Source organism: Aplysia californica, unplaced genomic scaffold (assembly GCF_000002075.1).
Source record: "Aplysia californica isolate F4 #8 unplaced genomic scaffold, AplCal3.0 scaffold00384, whole genome shotgun sequence".
Classification (NCBI taxonomy): domain Eukaryota; kingdom Metazoa; phylum Mollusca; class Gastropoda; order Aplysiida; family Aplysiidae; genus Aplysia; species Aplysia californica.
Window position 1 is genome coordinate 302644 of NW_004797654.1, and position 23255 is coordinate 325898.

Sequence of the window (23255 nt, forward strand, 5' to 3'; positions counted from 1 at the left end):
TTGTGTGTGTGTGTGTGTGTGTGTGTGTGTGTGTGTGTGTGTGTGTGTGCGCGCGCGCGCGCGCGTGTGTATATATGTGTGCGTGTACGCACGCATGTGTGTGCAATAGTTTTTAAATGTGAAGATCTATACATTAGTATACATGCTTACGTACATTTGCAACAGTGTGCGCGTATTTGTGTGTGTGAACATTTATTTAAAAAAGGCCCTTTGTAGCTGTTGTTGGGTGAGGGATATCGCGGCTGTGTGTTCGGTTATAAGTTGAATGAAAAACCATAAGAAATGTAGCACGTGGCTTTTCTGATACCTATATGGGAGATAAAAAAGAACAGATTCTGATGGTTGTCCACGTTTTGCTCGAATAAGTTGCCAAAATTAGATTCTGATGATATCCACACATTTTGTCACACGCCCTCCCTGCGTGATGCAGGTCAAATGATGCAACCCCTTTAATTGATCTATCTTGATTTCAGCACGTCCAAATATTTTCTTAGACTAGAGTTTCCCAAATTACTAAAGCCACGTCTTATCACTTACGCTTGATCAGCATAACCCCAAACGAACTACCAGTTTTTGTACATTTAAAAATTTGGCTGAATTTCGCATCAGTTTTGACTCGTTTCCAGGCAGTTGTTTATATTTTGCTGACGCAGGTATCACGTGACAATATTGAACAAAATGGCTGCAATGGTGGTCATTCCAACAAAGGTTTCCTGACATTCATGCATTCATGCTGTGCAAAAAAACATGCTTTAATATTACTTATGTTGGAAGTTGCAATCCTCTGAGCTGTCAGCAAGATGTGTGAGAATCAAGGAGAGGACGATGGAGATAATGCACTCCGAGAAAATGGTGAGTGCGACTTGCAGAATTCGGGGAATGCAAACGAAACTAGGACAACGAACTTGTTTGTTTGTCGGTGCGCTTGAGAGTGAGGTTCCTGCTTTTGTTGCAGTAGCTGGGTTATTGGTTATTGGTGCGAGCTCGATCTTCAAAGTGGGCAGATGCGAAACATGGATAATTTTTACTTCTTCTGCATGCCCAAAAATACAAAGAGGCTGCTGCTTCACTCCATATAATTCATTTGGCCAGTTATAATTCTAATTTCTACATACTTTTTTATTTTTGTTTGAGTTTCTTGAGTCATCACAGCAGTCAGATTCAGAAGTCTTAGTAATCTTCTTGACTAGATCTAGATCTAGATCTAGATCTAAATCTAGATTCTAAACCAGGTGAGCAATTGCATTGTTAGAAAATGATTTTGGTTTCTTTTATGTCAGTGTTAATTTAGATACGTTTTCTTGAAGTAAAGCAACTTGTTCTGACATGGTTGCAGACCATGATAGTAGTTCAGAAGTCTTTACTTAAATTTTTTGCAGAGTTGACAAGAAAGCAGAGAGTGCATGATGATTTCTCTAACAAATAAAAAAAAAAGTAAATTGTATTACACTGAGCATGTTATTCAATGGTGAGAGGATCAAACAAGTTCAAAAGTTTAAATTTTGATCTGAAATCTAGATCTCGATCTAGATCTACATTCTTCTAGATTATATCAAGATCTAGATATTAGATCTAGATATAGAAGAAATCTATATCATGAGCCTTTGCCATAATTTGCCATAAAAAACTTTAACCACTTCCATTTATTCTCACCCTGGGTGAAAATAACCCATGTCTCGCTATTCTCACCCCCTTGTTTTACCGGAACTGACCCGAGAGGGATCAGGGCTGAGGTTAGCGGGCATGACCCTGGGGGGGGGTGTCAGGGCTGATGCTCCACAGCATCATGTTCATCTCTGTTCGTGTCCGAATCGTCACTGTCAGGCAAAAAGTGTCAGGGTTCTCAGTTTGGAAGAACTATATAATACTCAACTTTTTTCGGACGTATTGCCGATATATATCGGCTCGAGTCCACACCCCTTGCGGATGCTTTGCCAATATCGGTAATGATAGGGTGCCTCAGTTTTGTTTTGTTTTAAACAAAAACATCTGGTTTCACTTTGTCAAAACGTGGATTTGCAGGGCTCCCCTTGTCAGGCCAACTAAAGAGGTTCCTTCACCCTTTGGTTTACTATTTTACATCTTCCCTTGTTTTAGAAACTTAGAGGGTAAAAGTCAATATCTCATAATTTTATAGTAAGATTTTTTGCTTGCAAACATTTAACTCACACGCACATTCTCACAGACACACAAAAAGGGACTTTGACTATGATTGAATGCTAACTATTTTTAATTAACTTAAGAAATGAGTAGTAATATTGACAAGAATTATTAGAGTTGTGTCCTTTTGGAGGGGGGAAGAGTGGTGGTGGTTGAGCAGTTGGGTCTATCAAAAATAAAATAAAGTTGACAAACCAAAAGTGGTCAACTCCGACTATAATACTCCAAGAAAAATAGGCCTGCCGTTCTATGAAATCTAAAAGTCAGGATCTCAGTGGAAAAAAAAATTGGGACTTGGTGAAAAAATTCGGGATCAACGACAAATCACGTAGGTTACTGCCAAGCTGACATTAAAAATTTCCTGGGGTGTCCATTATTATATCCCCATGTTTCCCTCTGTGCGCTCGCGTGTGTGTGGTGTATGTGTGTGTGTGAGCGTGCTCCAGCGTGCCTGTGTGTTTTTTATCAATATTTTTTTTAACCCTGAATCATCACGTCACGGTCTCCTAGTCCAAGCTTTTTACACGCCCGCCCCCCCCCCCCCCCCCCCCCCCCCGACTAAGTCCCGAAAGACGCTTACAGCCGGTACGCATGAACTTAAACTGACCTGGTCAACAGACAATCCCCGACACTTGCGGAACTCACCCTCCGAAGTCATGTCACGTGGTGCAAACGCTCGATTGAAACAGTTTTACTGACGGGTCTTGATGACGGACTCAACTAACCAGAACTCCGGCAAAGCATGTTTTGGCGAAAGTAGATCTTGAGAATGTCTTAAGTCTGAATGCCAAATCAATACAACTTCCATTATTGTTGAAATAACACGTGTGTGAGCAAAGATACAACATAACTTTTATCAAATTTGACATAGACATTTTGGAAAATACTGCTCCGAGTTTCTGCTGACAAAAAGTTTAACGAGTGCTTCCACCGTCAGAAAAGAAGGCAGAATAAGATTGTAGAAAAATCCGGCGCAACAGGCGGAACAAAAAACCCCCCCCAAAAAAATCAGGAGACGCGCTATCAAAATTGGGATGCATAAGATTTAGGGCAGGGATGAGTGGCAGGTTTGGAAAATAACTGATTCATTATTCTTCAGAGCCATCCCAAGGTTCACATTCCAGTCTTTACACACTTTCGATGGCGGATAATTCATGTTTAAGTTAAATCTAGTGTGTTAAAGAAGGATGGGGGTATCTCACGGCAGGGGTAAACTCAAGGCACGACGCCGGCAAATGTGAGCCACTAGAATGTGGGCGGCGGGCGGAGCTTCTGTGCTAAAGCCAGCCGGTGTTTCCGGAAACTGCGCGCAGCTGATAAGTAGGTCAACTAGTCGCCATCTGTGACACAGAAGGTGACTGTCGTGCATGTGTGTGAATATGTTGTCAAATCATTGATTAGGCTTTGGATAGAGAAGGGGGAAAATGATGCTTGCCAGACGCACACACACCACCTACGTTTTAAAGTGTATGCAAACCCCTGAAATGAAATTATAAATAGTAAAAATCACGCCCAACCAAAACTTAAAGGGGTGTAATCTGCAGGTTTAATGCGTAATATACGTACATTTGTGCGTAAAGGGGAGCCCTGGTTTGGCGAAAAATGGGTGAATTAGTTCTTGTGGTCTTGCACCCACAAAATGATGTAACCGGACTCCATATATAAATATCATAAATCTAACAAAAATTGGAATATTGCTTTCAAATAAAAAGCTGCACATTCAGAAATTTATGGATTATGTTCTTGGCCTATGATAATATAGCAAGCTGATTTGCTTTCTCGTGTTTGATGAATGTAATTTTTTTCCCTCAAAATATATTTTTCTCATCACCATCACCATTTGTAACCCTTGTAATGCATACTGCAACTGTCAATAGCTTGTGAAAGATACTTCCAATACAATACTTTAAATCCTGAAAATTATTGTTAAATATGATCAGGAAGAGATAAAAATGCAGTTTTAAGTCCTGTCTTTCGAATTTACAGAAATGTCTTAAACATCTTGGTCTCACTGGAAAAACAGAAGGCAAAAGAATTGAAGGTAGATCAATAATAAAGAAATATACATTTTGAAAACTTGTACAGATGGATGATGGGAGAACATCTAAGACTTTTAAAAATTGCTAATGATTCTGTCTTTGCTATTAAATGCATGCATAAAAAAAAGAATAGATCTATAGAACCACAACTGGACACACAGCTTGCATTACATAGTTTGCTTAAAACTGAAAAGTGCTATAAAATATCATCACGACTGAATAGTGAGAATGGTGCAATTCAGTAAGATGAAAAGTGTCACAAAGGATTTTATCTCCCAAGTGTATTGATTTTGTATAATTTTTTCCTCAAAAGATCTCTTCTTCCTGGATAACAGTAGTGTCTGATGCAAGGTAGCTTTATATTCTTGCATCACACCCTGTGACAGGTCAGCATTGATGCATATGGGCCTGGGGAAAAACCAGGTCAAAGTCCTGGGATACTTTTGCACTTGACCTAGTTTGAATGGACTGGCTCAGCCAGATCCTTTACTAAGCCACAGGCAGTTAGTAGACTTTGAAAGGTTTCTCCCACCAGTTGTTGTCAGGGGGGTCCAAGGCCCAGATATTCACTCAGCTTTTGAACTGGGCTGGTTTGAAAATAGAAATTCCTATCGACTTTAGGGAGTGCAGCTTTAGTTATTGACGGAAAGTTCAGGTTTTCTAATGTGTGTAAAAGATAAAAGTCACCTTTCGATTTATACGACATCAGAATGTTCTGGTCAAGAGTTTAAAATGTGATCAACATAATATGGATTTCATGTTAGTAAAATTGTGTTGTGAAGGGCTGATTGGAAGGGAGTAGTTTTTTTGGTGCTGATTTTATGGTTTGTGCAAGTTCAGTTATTCATCATTGAAAGTGTTGTGATAAAAAATATAGGCCCCTACAATATTGTATGGAAATTTGTGATAACAAAAGGGCCACCTCAGACCTTTTTCAGCCCTAGGATTTACTGATTTACTGAACTAACTTCAGTATTGTTATGTGACAGCCTTTGTAGTAAAGGTGATCTTCCCATCAGTTTACAAAGAGGTGAGCCTGCCTTTTGTGAAGTTGTTTCTTATTCCCCTCTTTAAGGGTCAAAGGTTGAGTCTCCAACAAAGGTGACCTGCTGTTATGTTACTGTGTTCTAGATAACTGGTTAGTGTTATTAAAATAAAATTGCAATATCCAGTGTCATAGAGTGAAGTATTCTTCCTTTAAGAAGTGAAGAATTAAAGATCTCTTTCCATTGCCTCCCCAAGCTGTCTACTTTTTGGATGTTTTTAAGGCTTATTTTGGTGATCAACTAATTCTTCTTCACTGGCACGAGGTTTGCTAGCTTGAGGCCAAGTCAGGTGATATAAGAAAAATCCCTGTTTGTTTAGTCGGGGTGGTTTTGTTTGGGAGAATTTTCAGGCTCTTTTCAGCTCAGTTCAGTTGTTTTGATGTTGAAGGGCACTTTGTTTCAATCTGTAGTCTGTGTCAGGACTGAGTGAGTGGGCATCAAAGGTTCTTGATTTATTTGAAAATACTCTTGAAGAAAAAAACCAAACAAACTTATAAGTGTTCCAACAGCTGGGTTGTGAAGTTAACATCCTGAATCTACTGTACGACGCTGTTGCCTCTCTTTGCATAACACACTTGCTCTGCTTTTGATCAGCTCCATCTTCCCTGCCATATGGTTTCTCGACATGATGCCTTTACAGGAATACATAATTTGTTGCAGAGCCTACTTTCTACATAAATAATAATAATAGATAGCATTTGTATAGCGCATATCCCCGCTCATCAGCAGGCTCTATGCGCTTTACACTATATTATTACCCCAGCAGACCATAGAACACTCCGAAACAGTCTCAGCTTCCCGGGAAGCATACAGTGCAAGCAGCCGATTAAGCGCTCAAACACTAACAAACTGACAAGATCTTTCGCTGTCTATAGCCGGGTACTCATTCCCACCTGGGTGAAGTGAGGAAAATTCGTGTGAAGTGCCTTTCCCAAGGACACAACGTCGGGCCCTTGAAGGGATTCGGACCCACAACCTTACGGTTGCGAGTCCGAGAACCTAACCACTAAGCCACCGACGCCACATAGTCTAAATTGTATCAAAGTTTATGCAAACCACAATCAGTTTTTAGTGGTATGGTGTCTAATCGTGAGGGAAGGTTGCTCCTTCAAGTAAAATTGCAGGACTCTAGAGCTTGTTCTCATTTCAGGGTAACTCTTCTGATCGCATTATTCTCCAAGTTTCTGTGCACTTACTACCAACTTTCTATTATTCACATTCTTTTGCGCTTGGCAGGAGTGCACATTAATTGATTGATGTCAATAATGTTGTGTTTTGTGTTGCATATAATATGTAAGTGTAAATAAGTGCTGTGAGTGAAAAAAACTGGGAAATAATTTCGGTGCTGATCCTGTTTCTACTTTTTTTGGGGTTTATTTTTGTTAACTCCCACCCACCATGACTTTTCTTTCCTTTTGTTATTTCTGTTTGTCTTACTTTTTCTATGCACAATGTTGATGCACCCCTCTTAACTTAAACAAAGCCACTACCAGCAGCATTTGTGGTGTAATGGTTAGGCACTTCACTGTTACATGCAAAAAAGACAGGAGTTCGATTCCTTAAGGGGAAAGTTGATTTGTTGAGTTTTTCCATCTGTTTCCTAGGATGCTGTATATCCCTTACAGCATGCATGCTTAACAGCAACTTGCCCCTTAGATTAATCAAAACTGTGTCAGTGAGGATGCAAAACAATGACAGTGGTGTCTGCCTAACAATAATCCCCTTGGGAAGCTGGACTTGGTTGCTGTTAGGCAGACAATGCTTCTAACTGATGGATTGTCTATATCCAACGAAGGTTGCTGTTAGGCAGACAATGCTTCTAACTGATGGATTGTCTATATCCAACGAAGGTTGCTGTTAGGCAGACAATGCTTCTAACTGATGGATTGTCTATATCCAACGAAGGTTGCTGTTAGGCAGACAATGCTTCTAACTGATGGATTGTCTATATCCAACGAAGGTTGCTGTTAGGCAGACAATGCTTCTAACTGATGGATTGTCTATATCCAACGAAGGTTGCTGTTAGAGGGAAATATAGTTAGAGGGGCTTATTTGAATAGGAAATATTCCATTACGCAAGCTTGGGTTGCCGTTAGTTGGTGGTTGCTCTTTCTTGGGTTGCTGTTTAAGTGGACAGTACTGTGCAACTATTGCACTGAGGCAGCTGCCACTGATTGTCACGTTCTGTGTCCTCAGACCCCCAGAAGGTGCGGCCGCCCAACAAAAAGAAGTTTGACGATGAGATGGAGGACCTCCAGTTACGTATCAAGGAGCGAGAGACTCAGCTGGAGAAAGTCGTATCCTCTATCTTGCTCAGATTAAAAATTAAGAAACAATTTAATCTATCATAATTTGGGAATATTGTTGCTGTCCCAAGAAAAAAACCCGCCAACTTTTGTTGTCTGTCAAAATTTGGCAATACAGTTGCGAGCGCCGTAAAACCCTCTACTATAACTAACTATAATACATTAAAGGGTGGTCTTATGTGGACAGAGTCTGTAATGTGGTGTGTTTGTAGTTTCATTCTCTGTTCCTGGAGTTCTGGTGAAATAATGCAGTTATTATGCTGGCTTACCACAGACTGTGTCCTCGCAAAAACCTGGTGTTGGCTGCTTTTAGTTTTCTTTTCTGTGAGGATCCATTCCAAAGCCACACTTAGGTGTGACTGTTGTCCATTCATATTATCTTCATCCTCTGTGACCATGTTATAGCCACTTTCTCTTTCACACACAGCTGTGGTAGTGTTTCTTACCTACCTGTCATCTTATCTTTTATGAACCTGTGGATTCTTCCTGATAAGGAAAGTAGCATTGGTTAACCCCTCAGAATGAAGAAAAGGATAAGAGGAATTAGAACTTTTTCGAGAGGGTTGTTGTACTTTCATTTGGACCGATAATATTGTGTTATTAGTAGAGAAAAAAAAATGCACAGTGATTTTGATGCATGACCGTAGTCAGTTTTTCAAATGCTGCCCACACCAATACTTTGTTAGGAGTATCACAACACATTGTGAGAACTACCAGTCCCTGTGTCATTTTGAATTGTTCTGTTCCAATATAGTTGGTGGCTACTCTCTATAAGCTGCTCTGGAGATGCAGTTCGGTGGCTACTCTCTATAAGCTGCTCTGGAGATGCAGTTCGGTGGCTAAAAACTGACCTGTTTTGTCGTTTTTTTTTGACATCTTTGGAAATAACAAAGAAGTGAGAAATGTGTAACAAGACCCACATGTTTCCAAATTGTTTTTCTAATAAAATATTGGTTCGATTTCACCTTTCCTTGCCTTAGGTAACAGGTGTCTGGTTGAAGTTGCACCTTCTGTCTATTCCTTCCATCTTTATGACCCCTTGATCTCTGTGACATCATGAGCACTTTGACCGACCCTGGGATATGTTTCTACCAGTGCACTGTCTCAGCTTTCACTCTGTCCCTTATCTGTACGTCTTCGTCCCTTCAGTTTAACGATGTCACAGTCAGGGAAAGGAAACGTCAGTTGTGAAGTTGTGAGATTACAATTTCAGTGAACAAGAGGATTACTACTTTTGTTTAAATGGCTACCATGACTTCTTGTCCTTCTGCTGTTGAGATGACTGATAAGAGCTGTGTGCTTTCCATAGATACAATGGTTGAAGAGACAGCCATTGAATCGTCTCATATGGTATTTGCCTCCCTGGTTCATACTTTAAATTAGTTCTGTTTTTTTTGGGTCAAGTTTTATTGTCTGTTCAAGGACAAATTCCTCAGATCTTCATCTATTTTCTTATGGTCGTAGGGTTTGATGGAATTTTCATTATGGTCTTTTCTTGTTACTTCTATTCAGCATGAATTTTGTCTTAACTTGTGTGGTTTTAGGGTGCCACCAGTAGGTCCCACTTCTTTTATTTCCCTTTGTTGCTTTTGCCTGTCTGTCTTGCTTTGTTGGTGGTTGGCGGGTGCTCTGGTGTGGTTTGCTCCTTCTTTCATGTCAAACATATATTGTCCCTATCTCTGCTCCTATTTTGTGTTTGTTACTCTCTCTTGTAACAACACCTTTATCTTCAGTACTCATGACCATATTGTGCAATATCTTCTTGTGGGCAGTTGGTGGGTGCTCTGGTGTGGTTTGTTCCTGGACTTCTTTCCCATCAAACATCTATCGTCCTTATGTCCCTTCCTTTTTAGTTTTTGTTACTCTCTCGTAACACCTGTAATCTTTGGCACTTTTATGACCATATTGTGTTGTGTGTGCTGTAAAACGCTTACTAAAACAAACTCAAAGATACAGTTTACATTATTTCCAAACAGAATGTGGGTTGTTGGAAGGTGTTTGTGATAGGCCCTGCTTCTCTTCTTCCCCATTATTGTTTCTGTCCCTCTGTCTTACTTTTTTTTTTTACTGCATCAAGGGATTGTTAATGTGCTTTTCTTTACTCAACTTTTATAATTGACCAACCTCTTCTTGTATGTGGGTTGGGTGTGGTTGGAGGGCACCTCTGGTGTGGTTCGCTTCTTCTTTCCTATCAAACATCTATTGTCCTTATCTCCCCTTCTTCTTTTTTATGTTTGTTACTTTCTTGTAACACCTCTAATCTTCTGGCGCTTATATGACCTTATGCAGTTGCGAGCGCCGTAAAACCTCTACTAAAACTAAACTAACCTTTTTTTGTGTTTGTTACTCTCTTGTAACACTTCTGATCTTCGGCATTTATAATATAAATGTGACCTTTTTGTTTTGCAAGTGCTGTTAACTCTTACTAAAACAAAGAGACACATGTGGGTTGTGGGTGGTTGGAGGGTACCTCTGAGAGGTTCAACTTTTTCTTTCTCTGTATTGTTTCTGTCTACTTATTTTGCCCCCTCACCTCCCCCCTCCCGAATCATCCCTGATCCACACACTGTGCATGCCTCAAAAGACCATTGTTGTACTGGCATGCTTCTCTCGAATGAAATAAAATATATTTGGGTTTTGTCTTAACCACGTTGAAAGAAATCCGGCGGCAATGTCAGCATCTCCCAGCAGCTGAAGACGCTGAAGGAGAAGAAGGGTGAGGCCATTGCCAACCGCAGACAGATTGATGCGGAGCTGGACAAGGTCAACAAGGACATTCCAGAGAAGGTATAATAACAAAATCTGCAGAACTGAAGCTGTAGACTATTTTAGGGTGTTAACCAAATCTTAATGTTCAGTAGTGGTGTCAGCTGAACGGGGACTCCTTTGGGAAGCAGGATTTGGCTGCTGTTAGGCTGAGGCTGCAGCTAACTGAATTTTCAAAGGGTGGATAATCCCCCACCCACTCGTTCTCTTCCTTCAGACACACACAAGCACACACACATGCAAGCATGCGCACATACATTCACACACACTCACCCCCACCCTTGCGCACACACACACACACACACACACACACACACACACACACACACACACACACACACACACACACACACACACACACACACACACACACACACACAGACACACACACACAAACACTCACACACACACACACACACACAGACACACACACACACACACACACACACAAACACTCACTCACATGTGTACCCACACACACACTCACACACATAACACACACACACAGGCACACACACATAACACACACACACAGGCACACACACATACACGTATTCAAAGGATGTGATAGTATTGTCACATTAGAAAGTGACAACCTAGGCAGCTTCAGCATTGAAATGAACTGATGCTTGATCACAAGGTGAATAATGTTATGCACAGTTGCTAAGCACAGTACCCTTCCCCCCACCCCCAGCAAGGAGACTTTTGGAGGAATATGGCTCTTCTTGGCGAGGGGGTGTGAACTGAGATTCAGTAGTAGCGGAAGTGTATTTCTAGCCGGAGCTGGTGTTGTACAGATAAACAAGAGAAGATTGATACAAATTACAGACCATTCTTATTGTTCACCCTGTTCATGGATCCTCAAAAGAGTTTTTGTTGAACAATTAGTGGCAACAAAGTTTGCCGTTAAAAGAAAAGATTGCTGTTAATGGGGATAATTTGTATAGGAAAATTTTGCACAAGCTACAGGCTTAATTCCTTGCCCACTAACTTATTGTTACGAGAAAGGGACTGTTAGTATAGGTGACTTGTATGGAGTGTTCTCACCTCCGATTTTTATACTGTAGCAGTTAAACACGTTGCTGTTGGATACAGGAGGCTTGAGTTTGCTTCCGGGTGGGAAGGATTTTTACCGAGCATCATGGGCTTTCTGCTGGGAATCCTAACAGGTAGTGTGAAATTTGGCTTTCTAAATGATCTAAATTGTGTCGAAGGGGTATAAAAAAATGTATATTTAAAAGAAAAACATTTTTTTAAACTTCAGACACGAATAAGAAACAGTAGTTATAGTGAAGAATTTAAAACACAGGCTTTAAAAAAAAGTATCTTTGCCTCTTTTCGTTTGACAGATGAAGCAACAGACCAAGCTTGAGTCGTACCTTTCATACCGTAGTGAGGACAAGATCAACGCCGCCATCCAGTGAGTTTTACTTTACCACTATTGATTGAATTGTTTAACATCTGCTTGATGGTGTAGCGTTTGGGCCTCTGTATTCTTGTTTGTTTGGGTTGATGAATCTGTTATGTTTGCTTTCGAAAGAGATTTACAGCAGTGGATGGTTGTCGGGTGCTTCTGTATGGTTTGCTTCTTCTTTTTTTTATCAAACATTTGTCGTCATATATAGATTGTTTAGTATCTTTTGGGTGGACTGCAACATATTTTTAGTGGCCACATGATGAACAATGGCCCCAAACTTGATTGTCTTTCTATCTGTTTGCCTTTTTTCCATAGCTCAGTCGTCATGTCATATTTATCTCTTTTTTCAGTCTTTTACTTATTGTGCTGTTTATTAGTATGAAGTAGTTAAAATATGTTGAACAGAAGTCGATATATTTGCCTTTGAAGCATGTGAGGGTAGCCTGGTTTCAGAGGCAAAATAAGTGAGAAAATAGGTGCCAAAGTTTGGTGACTTCCATAGCTTGAGTCCTTGGAAAATGAAAATGAAAATTTACAATTTTTGTGCCTTAAATCAATGTTTTTCTGTAAAATTCACACATTAATCTGTTATTAAATGGACATGAAAGTTATTGAACCAAAAAAAGAAAATAAAAAAATATATTGGCCTTGGCCAGAAAAATGCCAGTTTCCGTGATTTAACTATTTTGTCGAGCACCTGATTTCACCGTGCCTCACTTATTATTTTTTTTAACAAAGAAACATAATTCTAATATAAAGTTTCTTTGATTTATTTGTGTTTTGAAAAAAACCAAACGTTTTGCTATTTTAAAAAAAAGTTTCTAATCAAATATTTGTGTTCTACGAAACTAACATAATAATGTGCCTCCTTCCTCAGTCGCCTAGAGTGGAACCTGAACGCTCAGAGATTCAAACTGTCAGAAGAGAAGAAAATTGTGTCAGAGATAGACCGGCTCAAGAGATCAAAGAGGACCCTTGTGTATGTGTTTAAAGGAGGGAAAATGAGAGAGAGAGAGAGAGAGAGAGAGAGAGAGAGAGAGAGAGAGAGAGAGAGTGTTTTGAAAGGACACTCGTGTCTTTAAAGGTCATGAAATGTAGAACAAAGATTTTCCTGTCTAATTCAAAATATCAGTAAAGTCAGTTTTGTTTTCCTCGTAGGTATCTACCCTTTTTGTATCTTTCTTTTCTAGATAGATTTTTTTTATGGTTTGTTTTTGGTAATTCTTCTTTTCTTAAGTAATATTTTGTTGTTATTTTGTATAGTGGTCTTGCAATCTCCTACCGAGTAATTCTCTTCTTTTCTCTTAAAAATTTTTTTTTTCCTGTTGGCAGTGAAAAATAACACTATTTCATGCCTTTGAAATAGACATTTAACCTGTGACTAATTCATGTGTCCCTTTTCAACTGTCTCTCTAAAATCTCTTTGTTCTCTTATTGTCTTTCAGTCAGTATCAGAGTGTACGTCAGGAGATCGGAGCCCTACGGGACAAGCAGCGGAAGATGAGGGAGGAACGAGATGTAAGTTATGCTTTTGTTTGTTGGAAAATTTAATAATAAATAAATTGCTTTTATATTGCCCATTTTCATTTTGACGAGATGCTCAACATGCATTACTGTAAAACATAGGAACGCAAACACATGCACTACCGAGAAGGGTAAGGAAATTAAGCACGGTTTGACACACTTGTACATTGATAGAAATTCGTTAATACAGACCCTTAATATCAGAAAACATAACTCTGCATGACATGCGATATCAGAGTACTAGGAATGTACTCTTACCATCGCTGGTTGCTTCAGCACCTGTTCCTAATTTTCGTGTTGTTTCTATAGTTTTGTTTGAATTTTCCTAGAAGGAGGGGAAATTAAATTTCTGCTGGGTTCTGAGGAGGATTATTTTCTAAGGCTACTGATATTTTCTACTTCTTAATGGAGATTGAGGTCCACATTTTAGTTTTGTGTTTCATTCACTCTTATAACTGTATAAAGTATCAAACTGCGTAAAGCACCTAGAGCTATGTGTACATACTAATAAGTGCTTAAAATAATCTTCATTATTATTATTATTATTATTGTTATTAATGTTAGAAATCTTTTTGTTGCTCCCGGTAGAAATACTTTCGAGCTGTGAGTGAAATCAAAGAACACGAGAACAAGTTGAGGATGAACAGCTCTGCGGCTAAGTCTTCGTTCAGTACGCTCAAACAAGGTGAGAGATCGAGAGATTTGGGTGCTGGGCTCACATAAGTTGATGATAATAGTATTTTTGTTTTTTTCCTCATCATGGTTGGTTGGTTGGACATACAATGCCAATGGTAGGTCCTGCTCCTATTCTTTTCCTCTGTTGTTTTTGTCCATTTTGGGTGGTCAGAGAGTGCCTATGGTATGTCTTGTTTCTTTTTTTTTTCCCCTGTGTGTTGTTTCTGTTTGCCCTACGTTCCCTAAACTAAATGGTAATTTGTGTCGATGTGATTCTCTGTAGTTAACCTCAAAATATTCTTGTCTCAATTTTTCTGTCTGCTAAAGAACCATCACGCTGTTGATGTCCTTCACTGTACTCAAACTGTCCTACTTTTTTCTGTTGGTGTTTGGTGGGTGCTCTGGTGTGGTGTGCTCCTTCTTACCTATCAAACATCTATCGTCCTTATCTGTCCTCCTCTTTCTGTGTTTGTTACTCTCTTGTAACACCTCTAATCTTCGGCTCTTATCTTACCTGTTTGTGTTTTCAACTGCCGTAAATAAAAACTCTCACTAAAACTAAACTTTATCTGCCGTTATTCAAACTCAGAAGTGTAGGTGGTTGGCGAGTGCTCTGGTGTGGTTTTCTTTTTTTCCTATGAAACATCTATCGTTCTTATCTCCCCTTCTTCTTTTTTATGTTTGTTAATCACTTGTAATGCCTCTAGTCTTCTGGCACTCATTTGACCTTATGCAGTTGTTAGCGCCGTAAAACCTCTACTAAAACTTAAAAAACTCAAAAGTCTGTTTTATTTAATTTCTTTCATCTTTTCTTTCTCTCCTCCCTCAGAGATTGACGAGCTGTATGAGCGCCGCCGCCAGCTGGTGGCCATCTACCGCAGGGACCGCGACTCTTACCAAGGTGTGCGCGAACAGAGGCGGCGAGACAGCTGGAAGCGGAAGGACGAGGACAGGAGAGCCTACCAAGCGGGCCGGTTAAAGCAGCAGTGAGTGAACTTGTGTTTGTATTTTGTGAAGTCTGTTGACAAAGTGACCTTACTTCTCAGTAACGAGAGTAAGGAAATTAAGCACGGTTTGACACACTGGCACATTGATAGAAATTCATTAATACAGACACTGTATGTGTTACACTATCAGAAAGCAGACTCTGCATGACATGCGATATCAGAGTACAAGGAATGTACACTTACCATCGCTGGTTGCTTCGGCACCTGTAAATGGAATCAACAGGTGCTCCTCATGTTTTGGGCATAAGGAGTTGGTGGTTGAGTGGTACAGCCTTGTGTTTGCTGGAAAAAATGCGCTTCTATCTTGAATGGAAATTGAGATATTTGTGATCGAAGGAGATGTGGTTTGCCTTGTATCAGATGTAAAATTAGCAAGAAAATGGGCATGAAGGTTTGGTGACTTGCTAAGCTTGAGTGTCCTTGGAAACTCCATTTTGACATGCTTTTGATTAATGTTTTTAAAGTAAAATGCATGTAGGAATATATTTTTTCATGCACTCTAAAGATGTTGAGCCCAAAACCAAAAAATTGATTAAAATTGCCAAACAGGCAGAGAATTTTTTTTTTTCGATAGTATTTTGACAAGCGCCTGATTTCACCATGATGCCACATCATGCCTAATGTATAGGTTGAGTTTGGACAGTTTATTAGTATGAAGTAGTTACAGGTATGTCAGACTTGAAGAAACTGACATCAGTTAAAAATCTACCAATTCGTGGATTTACTGTATTGTGAGAAGTAATTCCTTTTGTCAGAATGCAACATGTTTTGTTGATATCCAGTATGGGTCAAGTCAGAACTTACCATTGTGTTCTTAAGTCTCCTACCAAAAAGGATGGAAAAGATGAAAAGATGAATTGATCATTTTTACAGTTTTCCATGCCCGCTTCAATAATATGTTATATGAGTTTATCTGTCAATGTCTGAGGTTGACCAATGCATGTGCAAAAGAGAATATTTTAAAAGAGAAATAGAAAAAAAAAAAGGATTATGATGAAGTGTGGCATCTGCTATGGCCAATGATGCCAAAGAGGCCAATGCAGTCGCAGAAGAGTTTGCTTCATTTTGAGGATAGTCTAAGATGGCCCCCCATTGTTGAGGAGAAAAGTGATTGTCTAGGACAGACGTAAGCCTTGGACAGTATGGAAAAAAATGCAAGAGGGAAATGAGAAAGGATCATTTGTACAGATGACTGTTTTGGACATTTTGGCCATTCAGCTGTAACTTCATCTCGGCCACTCGGCTTACGGCTGTTATGTATCACTATACCAAATGGTATCTTACACTAAACGGTCGATCTGTGTACTGGAATGCTGTATCCCATTCAACTCTGGCTGACCCTGGCATGCATGGTTTGGTGGTTCGCAAGTGCTCTGGTGTGGTTTGCTCCTTCTTTTCTGTCAAGCATGTATGGTCCTTATCTCTCCTCTTTCTTTTTTTTGGTTTTTTACTCTCTTGTAACACCTCTAATCTTTGGCACTTATTTGACCTTAATGTGTTGCAAGTGCAGTAAACGGCTTTCTAAAAACTTCGTGAACATTATCATGTTGATGAGGCTAACCACATGCATACAGATGATGAAATGATTTACATGATTTTTATTGTTTGTTTCTGGCAGAGTGGACCTGGAGATGGAGCGACTACCGTATGAGTCAGAGCTCCACGCTTGCACCACCTTGTTGAACCATCTGGGCCGTCTGACGGCCGGCAGCCAGGAGAGCTCTCTGGACAGCCTCTCCCCAGCTTCTAGCCAGGGTAAGTGTGGGAGGGAGGTAGGGGAAGAGAGAGGGAAGAATGGATGAGAGAGAGAGAGAGAGAGAGAGAAAGAGAGAGAGAGAGAGAGAGAGAGAGAGAGAGAGAGAGAGAGAGAGAGAGAGAGAGAGAGAGAGAGAGAGAGAGAGAGAGAGAGAGAGAGAGAGAGATAAAAAGGTGTTGGGGGGGGGGGGGGGTGGTGCAAAACAGACGTCTTGTTTGTGCAAATATTACATCATCAGTCTAGTAGTCTTTGAAAATAAGGCTGAGGTGAATCAGGAGGAACCTGCAGGACTGCATTTCAAAGTGAAATGCCCTCTAAGTAATAATAGTTTAGAGCGTGGGTAGTTGATGGGTGCTTTCATGTGGTTTGCTCCTTTTTTCGTATCAAACATCTCTTGTCCTTATCTCTTTTTCTCCTTCTCTCTTTTATTACTGTCTTGTAACACTTTGAATCTTCTGCTCTTATATGACCTATTTGTATAGCAAGTAAAGTAAAACGCTTACAAAAACTAAGCTAGCTAGTAGATTTATAAGTTTTTTACTGACCTTCAGACGACCCTGATCTTGTGGAGGAGATGGATGATGGGCTGTACGTGTTGCTCAGGAAAAGTGACGACCTGGAGGGGCCAGACTACTCCTCTGTCGGCATCCGCAAGCTGAGCAGGAAGAACCGCCGATCTCGGAAGCAGTCGATGGTGGGTTGTTTGTGGGGATTTGTGTGTTTTGGTGGGTTGTTTGTGGGGGATATTTTGTATTGGTGGGTTGTTTTGGAGGGGATTTGGTAAGTTGTTTGTGGGGCTTTGCCTTTTGGTCAGCCGTCTGTCTCAGTTTGTCTGTTGGTAGGTTGCTGTGGGATTTGTCTTTTGGTGGGATGTTAGTGGAGCTTTGCAGTTCAATTTTAGTGTAAAGTCTTTCTGTGCCATGCACCAATATTCCTCAGCCTCTTTATACAACATATTGTCAGTGTCTTTCCACAGTCGACCAAAAAGGCAATGTCATATGATCTAATGTAGTTGCGGATGCTGTAAACTTTTACCAAAGCTGAATTGAAAAAAAAAAAAAAATCATTTAATTCAATGTAATCAGTTTCCAGATAAAGCTGTTATTTATGAATTAACACATCAAGGGCATCTTATAACATATACTCTTTAACATTTTTAACTTCACACCTCATGTTAAAGGCAATATCTTGACTAATATTTATCAAATCTGTCTGAAAATTTCGATAAGACAGTGCATTCATTTTAGAGCAAGGGAAACATGTGGAATGCAAAGTTAAGAATAATTTTAACCTTCAATTTTGAACTTATGGCTGTCAGGGGTCTAAATGAAAAGTGACAGGTTTCAGTAACGTGTGATTAAAATCTGGTGTTGTTCACTTCCTCACATATCGTTGACGCGTGGGCGGATGAATCGAGGTATTGTCTATTGAGGGTTAATATTCCACCCTTAAATTAAGACTTGTTCTAACAGAGAAAGGAACCCGGCCAGGCATGGTCTGGCACGAATGGCGCGATCTGAAATGTCCGGCAAGTGTTCAATTGGATTGAGATTTAGTGAATGTCCGGACATTTCAGATCGCGCCATTCGTGCCAGACCACGCCTGGCCGGTCAGGGGTGCAGGAGAGGAATGTTGTTAGTTTTGAGAAATTGATTTGTCACTGCAGCCTTATGAGCAGGTGCATCATCGTTCATGAATGCTTGTCCTTGGGCTTGATTTTGAAAGAAAAGTACATTGGGCCCAAGAACTTGGTTGAATTAGCCTTGAGCTGTTATGTCAACATCACTGGTACCAGCCTACACCGTGACAAAACCTTCACCAAAATTATTTGCTTGTTTAAAGTAAGCTGGGATGTAAACTTTGTTCTGGTCTTCTGTAGACTCTGGGCCGTACATAGTGCTGTTCCAGTTGAAATTTGACTCATTGGAAACATGTACGTATTTCAATTACGACATGCTATCACACGCGGCGCTGTGCTCTGTGAAGTCTCTGCTGGATGTGATGGGGCTGCAGTTTTATGCGACAAACTAGGCGCCTAGTTCGAAGGTTCCCCTCTTTCAAACGAAGAAGAACGGTCATGACAAAGATCGGACTGCCATTTCTAAGTCTGTTCAACTCATCCTGGGCCTTTGTTTGCCGCTTGAAATTGATTTCTCAATCGCTGCGCTAGGATGAATGTCCACCCTCTGTTTTGTCTTTCTGCGTCCCACTGACTTGGGTCTGTCCTTTTAGGAACCTATCATTGCCATGTAATCCCGTGTGGTATACACAGTGTGTCCGTTCACGTTGAACCTTCTCGCGACTAACAAAAGTGGAGTGCCCACCTGAAGCATTTCACTGATGTGATTTTTATTTGATTCATTCAGCCAAAGCTTGATGAATTGATAAAGAAAAGCCCCCTTTTTATGTTCTGAAAAATTTGGAAGGAGCCCAACTTTGCGTGCGATTTTGTTTTCAAAGTTACCCACATATTTTCACAGTATTTGACAAAATATCAAAACCCCATGAATGGCATCACAAGGTCAAAACGATAGACCGGTGCACCCTAGTGAGTACAGTTCACGAACGACAATGAGGTTTTGTGACATGTGTAAAAATGTCAAAGTAGTGGGATGTATAGTTTTTGAACTAGACTCTTTTCAAATGTGTGAAGTTAAAAATGTTGAAGAGTATAGTTTCATCTTGTTTTGTTATTTCTGTCCTTATTTGAGAAAATCACAAATATCCTGGGTAAACCACTGGTTTGGGCACTTTCTTTTTCTTTCTCTTAACTTAAAAAATGGACGATTTTAAACTGTTGTGGAATGATGCTGTGGTCTGTCTGTTGAATTCACAACTAAATGACACTATTTTTCTACCTTGACTCCACTAGGTGAAGAAAATTGTGCACACTCCTGAGATTCTGGCAGATTTCGTGACCCTTGGTCTCGAGGCCCCACACACGATGAAGGAGGTTCTGGAAGTCACGGAGAAGCTCAAGGCCAAGAGGGTCAGTTAGACTGCTGTACTTAAAGTGAACACTTTCTGATTGGCCTTTTTTTTTTTTTTGGTCCTCTTTGGTTTTTCTGGTTTTGTTTTTTTGTTTGTTTTGACTGTAGGATAAGAAATAAATTCTTGCTGGAAATAAGAGTTTTTAAGTAAACAAGTGTTTACCTGCAGATCAAATCTTATGCGGTTTCTGGTAAATTTTGTACTTTAGTAAAGTACCTGCATCTCTCCTCCTTTTCTTTGTATGCTACTTTCTACTGATGCCTCTAATCTTTTGCACTTATATGACCTAATTGTGTTACTGGATCTGAAAGACTTGTACTGAAACTAAAACTAAAACCTACTTTTTTTTCACAAGTGTGGGGGTTGTAGGTCCAATTGTTTTTTTTCTGTTATGTCTCAATGTGTCTTTTTTTTTTTTCCTGCTTTAAAGGACTGGTACAACAAAAACTTGCTTATAACGAATTCGGCAGGTCTGACTTCAAGCTCATTGAATGCGAGTATTGGCTATAAGAAAGGTGTAACTACACAGACTTGAGTATTTTCTATAATGACAATGGTACAATGATAGATACAAATCTGTTCTGAATGTGCCACTGTGCGAGTATAAAGGAAAATTAACAATAGTGCTCCAAAGTGCTTGCCCATTAGAACAGTTGCCTCCCTTGGCACAGCTGAGCAATATTATGGTTGAGCTTTTGTCACTCAGCAAATGAAAGCTACCCTTTACTCAAGCACAGATGATTGGGAGGGCGACACTGGTAGATGTATCTTCTACTTTTCGCTCTATTTCTGATGTCCTACTCTTCCCCTCTGCTAATTATCTGTTATTGTGGCAATGTCATTCTTTTCATTCAAACTTAAACTCATTTTCCCAGGCGTTCTTTGAGCGAGAGCAGCAACCAAATGAATCGTCCAGCGATGCTGGTGTCTCTGCCACGGAGAGCATCATCTGTGAGCTGTCGCGACAGGCCAGCAAGACGGAGAGTTGTGAGGGAGCTGCTGACACACACCCGGGTGAGCAGGTCATGGCCGATTTGTTGAAGGATTGTCATGGTGATGGTCAGAACGTTGAGGATCCCGAGGCTGAACAGGGAGCTGTGGGTGGGAGTCATGGCTCAGAGACTTCTGACACTCTCAGCCCGCAGAGCGATGATCTTGAAGGAGTGAGAGGAGGAGAGGGGAAAGAGGAGGAAGATCAGGGTGTGTCTGAGAAGAATTCAAAGCTATTGTGCCCAAAGCCCTCAGTTGTTGTGACTCCGTCAGAGGAGATGGAAGGGGACTGTAACTTGATGAAGTCGTGGCCCGCTGCAACCGGAGTCAGTCGCCACAACACTTGGTCGGAGGCTTCATTGCACCGCATGCCTGCCCGTGGTCGAGGGGAGAGCGGAGAATTAGCGGGACATTCTGTGAGTAGGAGAGAGAGCTGGAAGCTGCGACATCAAAAACAGCACCTGAGTGGGTCTCAAAGTTCTTGTGATGTGGAGAGGCCATCTTCCTTATGGTCCACGGCGCCTCCAACAATCACTCCTGATCTCTCTACTCAAAACACCCTGTCACTAACGTCCCCTCTAGATTTCCCGTCGCTTGCGCCCACCACCTCAAATGTTTTTGTAAACTCTTCACAATCCAAGGATGACAACTTTTTACTTGCCCAATCACCACTTGGCAGTCCGCGCTCAAAGCAGTGGTCTGACACGCCTGGTGTTGACCTCACGTCCAGTGGTCAGTGGGCAAGCAAGCATCAGACCTTAGCCCAGCGGCTCTCCTCCCCGACTTCTTTAGGGTCGAGTTTGGATAGTAGACCTCAGCAGGTTGTGTCACCTGCCGACCCCTCGTCGAGTAAGACGCATGCGAAATTGAGGAAAGGACTTTCTAGCCCTGTGTATAGCATGGCACCAAAGCAGCCCACCGACGCACCACGACAGCCACAGCAGCATCACCCACCACCGAAACACAAAACCCTCGCTCAGAGATTGTCTAGCCCCGTTTCGTCGGGTTCAGGACCAGAAACAAAACCTGCGGCTGCCGAGTCATTTGGAACGAGTGGACATAGAGCTGCCCGCCGCCAAGCCTTAGCGCCTAAACTCTCAGCCCCCACCCCTGCCTCTGCGTCGACGGGCGGTTCTGTTTATCCTCGCCAGCCGCCACTCTCCCTTGACAGTGCAGAGTTTCCCCCCTTGTCTCATCAAACCACTGCTGCAGCTCCTTTCCCCAGAAGACGAGGGTCCACATTTTCATCTGGCAGTAGCTCTGTCACCCAGGAGCTGACCACCAGCTCAGCTTCCCCAACAGTTCCAGCCAGTGAACAACAGCACCAACAGCTGCTGTCTTCATCATCGTCTTTGTGCACAGCCGCAAAGGGAGCTGCTGACACACCCGTTGCGACAACAACATCCCCTAGAGATCCCTCGTCTCGAATCGTAGCTGGAGGAGGTGTAGCTCCTGTGGCAATGACCTTGACCCCACCAACACCACAACCACAACCGTCACATCCCAACACGCGGCCGCCACCCTTGGTGACGAGCAAGCTGGGACCTGTGGATAAGTCATCTACAGAGCGGTGGGTGGAGTCAAGTGTGGTATTTACCAAAGACCTGGGTGCGGACGAATCTGGATTGTCTACAGAGTCCACCCGTCTTTGAGGTCGTGTCACAATGTAATGTCTTTCATAGCTCGTTCAATCAGAAGCATACAGGACTTGCTTGGATTATGCATCATCATTAGCCGATTTATACCATCCCTGACTCACAGAAATAGAAGCGAGAGCGAACGAGGCAGTGAGTCTCCCTGGATTATATGCATTGTCATTCGCTGAATTATGCACGGAAATGGATTGTTACTGAGTAGAAATTATAGCAAAAGGTACAATGGCCTGCTTGGATTATGGTCATAATCTGAAGTATGCATGGAAGTAGACTGTCACAGAAGTAGAGACGTGAGCAAATGTGGAACGACGTGGTGGAATCAGATGCCTGACAGGTTTTGGGCATATGGAGTTATTGGTATAATCTTAAAGCCTGTTCATTAGCCTTGCCTTTGATGAAAGAAATACCCTTTTATCTTGAATAGAAGTGGAGATATATGTGATTGAAAGATATGGGGGTTGCCTGGTGTCAGAGGTGAAATTAGTGAGAAGATGGCCGCCAAAGTTTAATGACTTCCTGAGCTTGGTTGTAACTGCAGACTTAAATCTTATCCTTATATGCTTTTGATCAACATTTTCAGAAAATCTATACAAAAAATATGTTTTTGAATGGACATATTAAGCCCAATACAATAAATTGGATAAAAAGTGCCAGACGGGCAGGAAAATGTCGGTTACTCTGATTTCATTATTGTGGTGAACGCTTGATTTCACCACGATGCCATGTAAATGATGCGGTGAGCAAGTTTTTGAGGTGGCTGTGGGCAGCAGCCATATTCATTTATCCATCTGTTGTGTACATTCATGCAATGGTTAGTTTTGCTTTTGATTGAGGAAAATGTGAAGATTGTTGACTTTGGTGTCAAACTGTTTGCTCCCTAAATTATAGTTCTATTTTTATTATAGTTATTATCGTCATCTGAT

General features: G+C 41.1%; 1 protein-coding gene across 1 annotated transcript; it reads left to right on the top strand.

The window, feature by feature from the left end:
- Window positions 1-670: 670 nt before the first annotated feature.
- Window positions 671-22711, top strand: LOC101860589 (calponin homology domain-containing protein DDB_G0272472). Its single transcript, XM_005103656.3, has 12 exons — window positions 671-852; window positions 7442-7542; window positions 10210-10338; window positions 11667-11737; window positions 12612-12713; window positions 13180-13252; window positions 13847-13943; window positions 14763-14919; window positions 16559-16695; window positions 17248-17390; window positions 19569-19685; window positions 20563-22711. The coding sequence occupies exons 1-12, from the start codon at window positions 801-803 to the stop codon at window positions 22327-22329; spliced, it is 2946 nt and encodes a 981-aa protein (XP_005103713.2). The 5' UTR covers window positions 671-800; the 3' UTR covers window positions 22330-22711.
- The last annotated feature ends 544 nt before the right edge of the window (window positions 22712-23255 follow it).

Coding starts and splice junctions, on each gene's coding strand:
- LOC101860589 (XM_005103656.3), top strand. CDS start 801: ATGTGTGAGAATCAAGGAGAGGACGATGGAGATAATGCACTCCGAGAA. Junction 10,339..11,666: donor ACAAGGACATTCCAGAGAAG/GTATAATAACAA, acceptor TTCGTTTGACAG/ATGAAGCAACAGACCAAGCT. Junction 16,696..17,247: donor CTCCCCAGCTTCTAGCCAGG/GTAAGTGTGGGA, acceptor ACTGACCTTCAG/ACGACCCTGATCTTGTGGAG.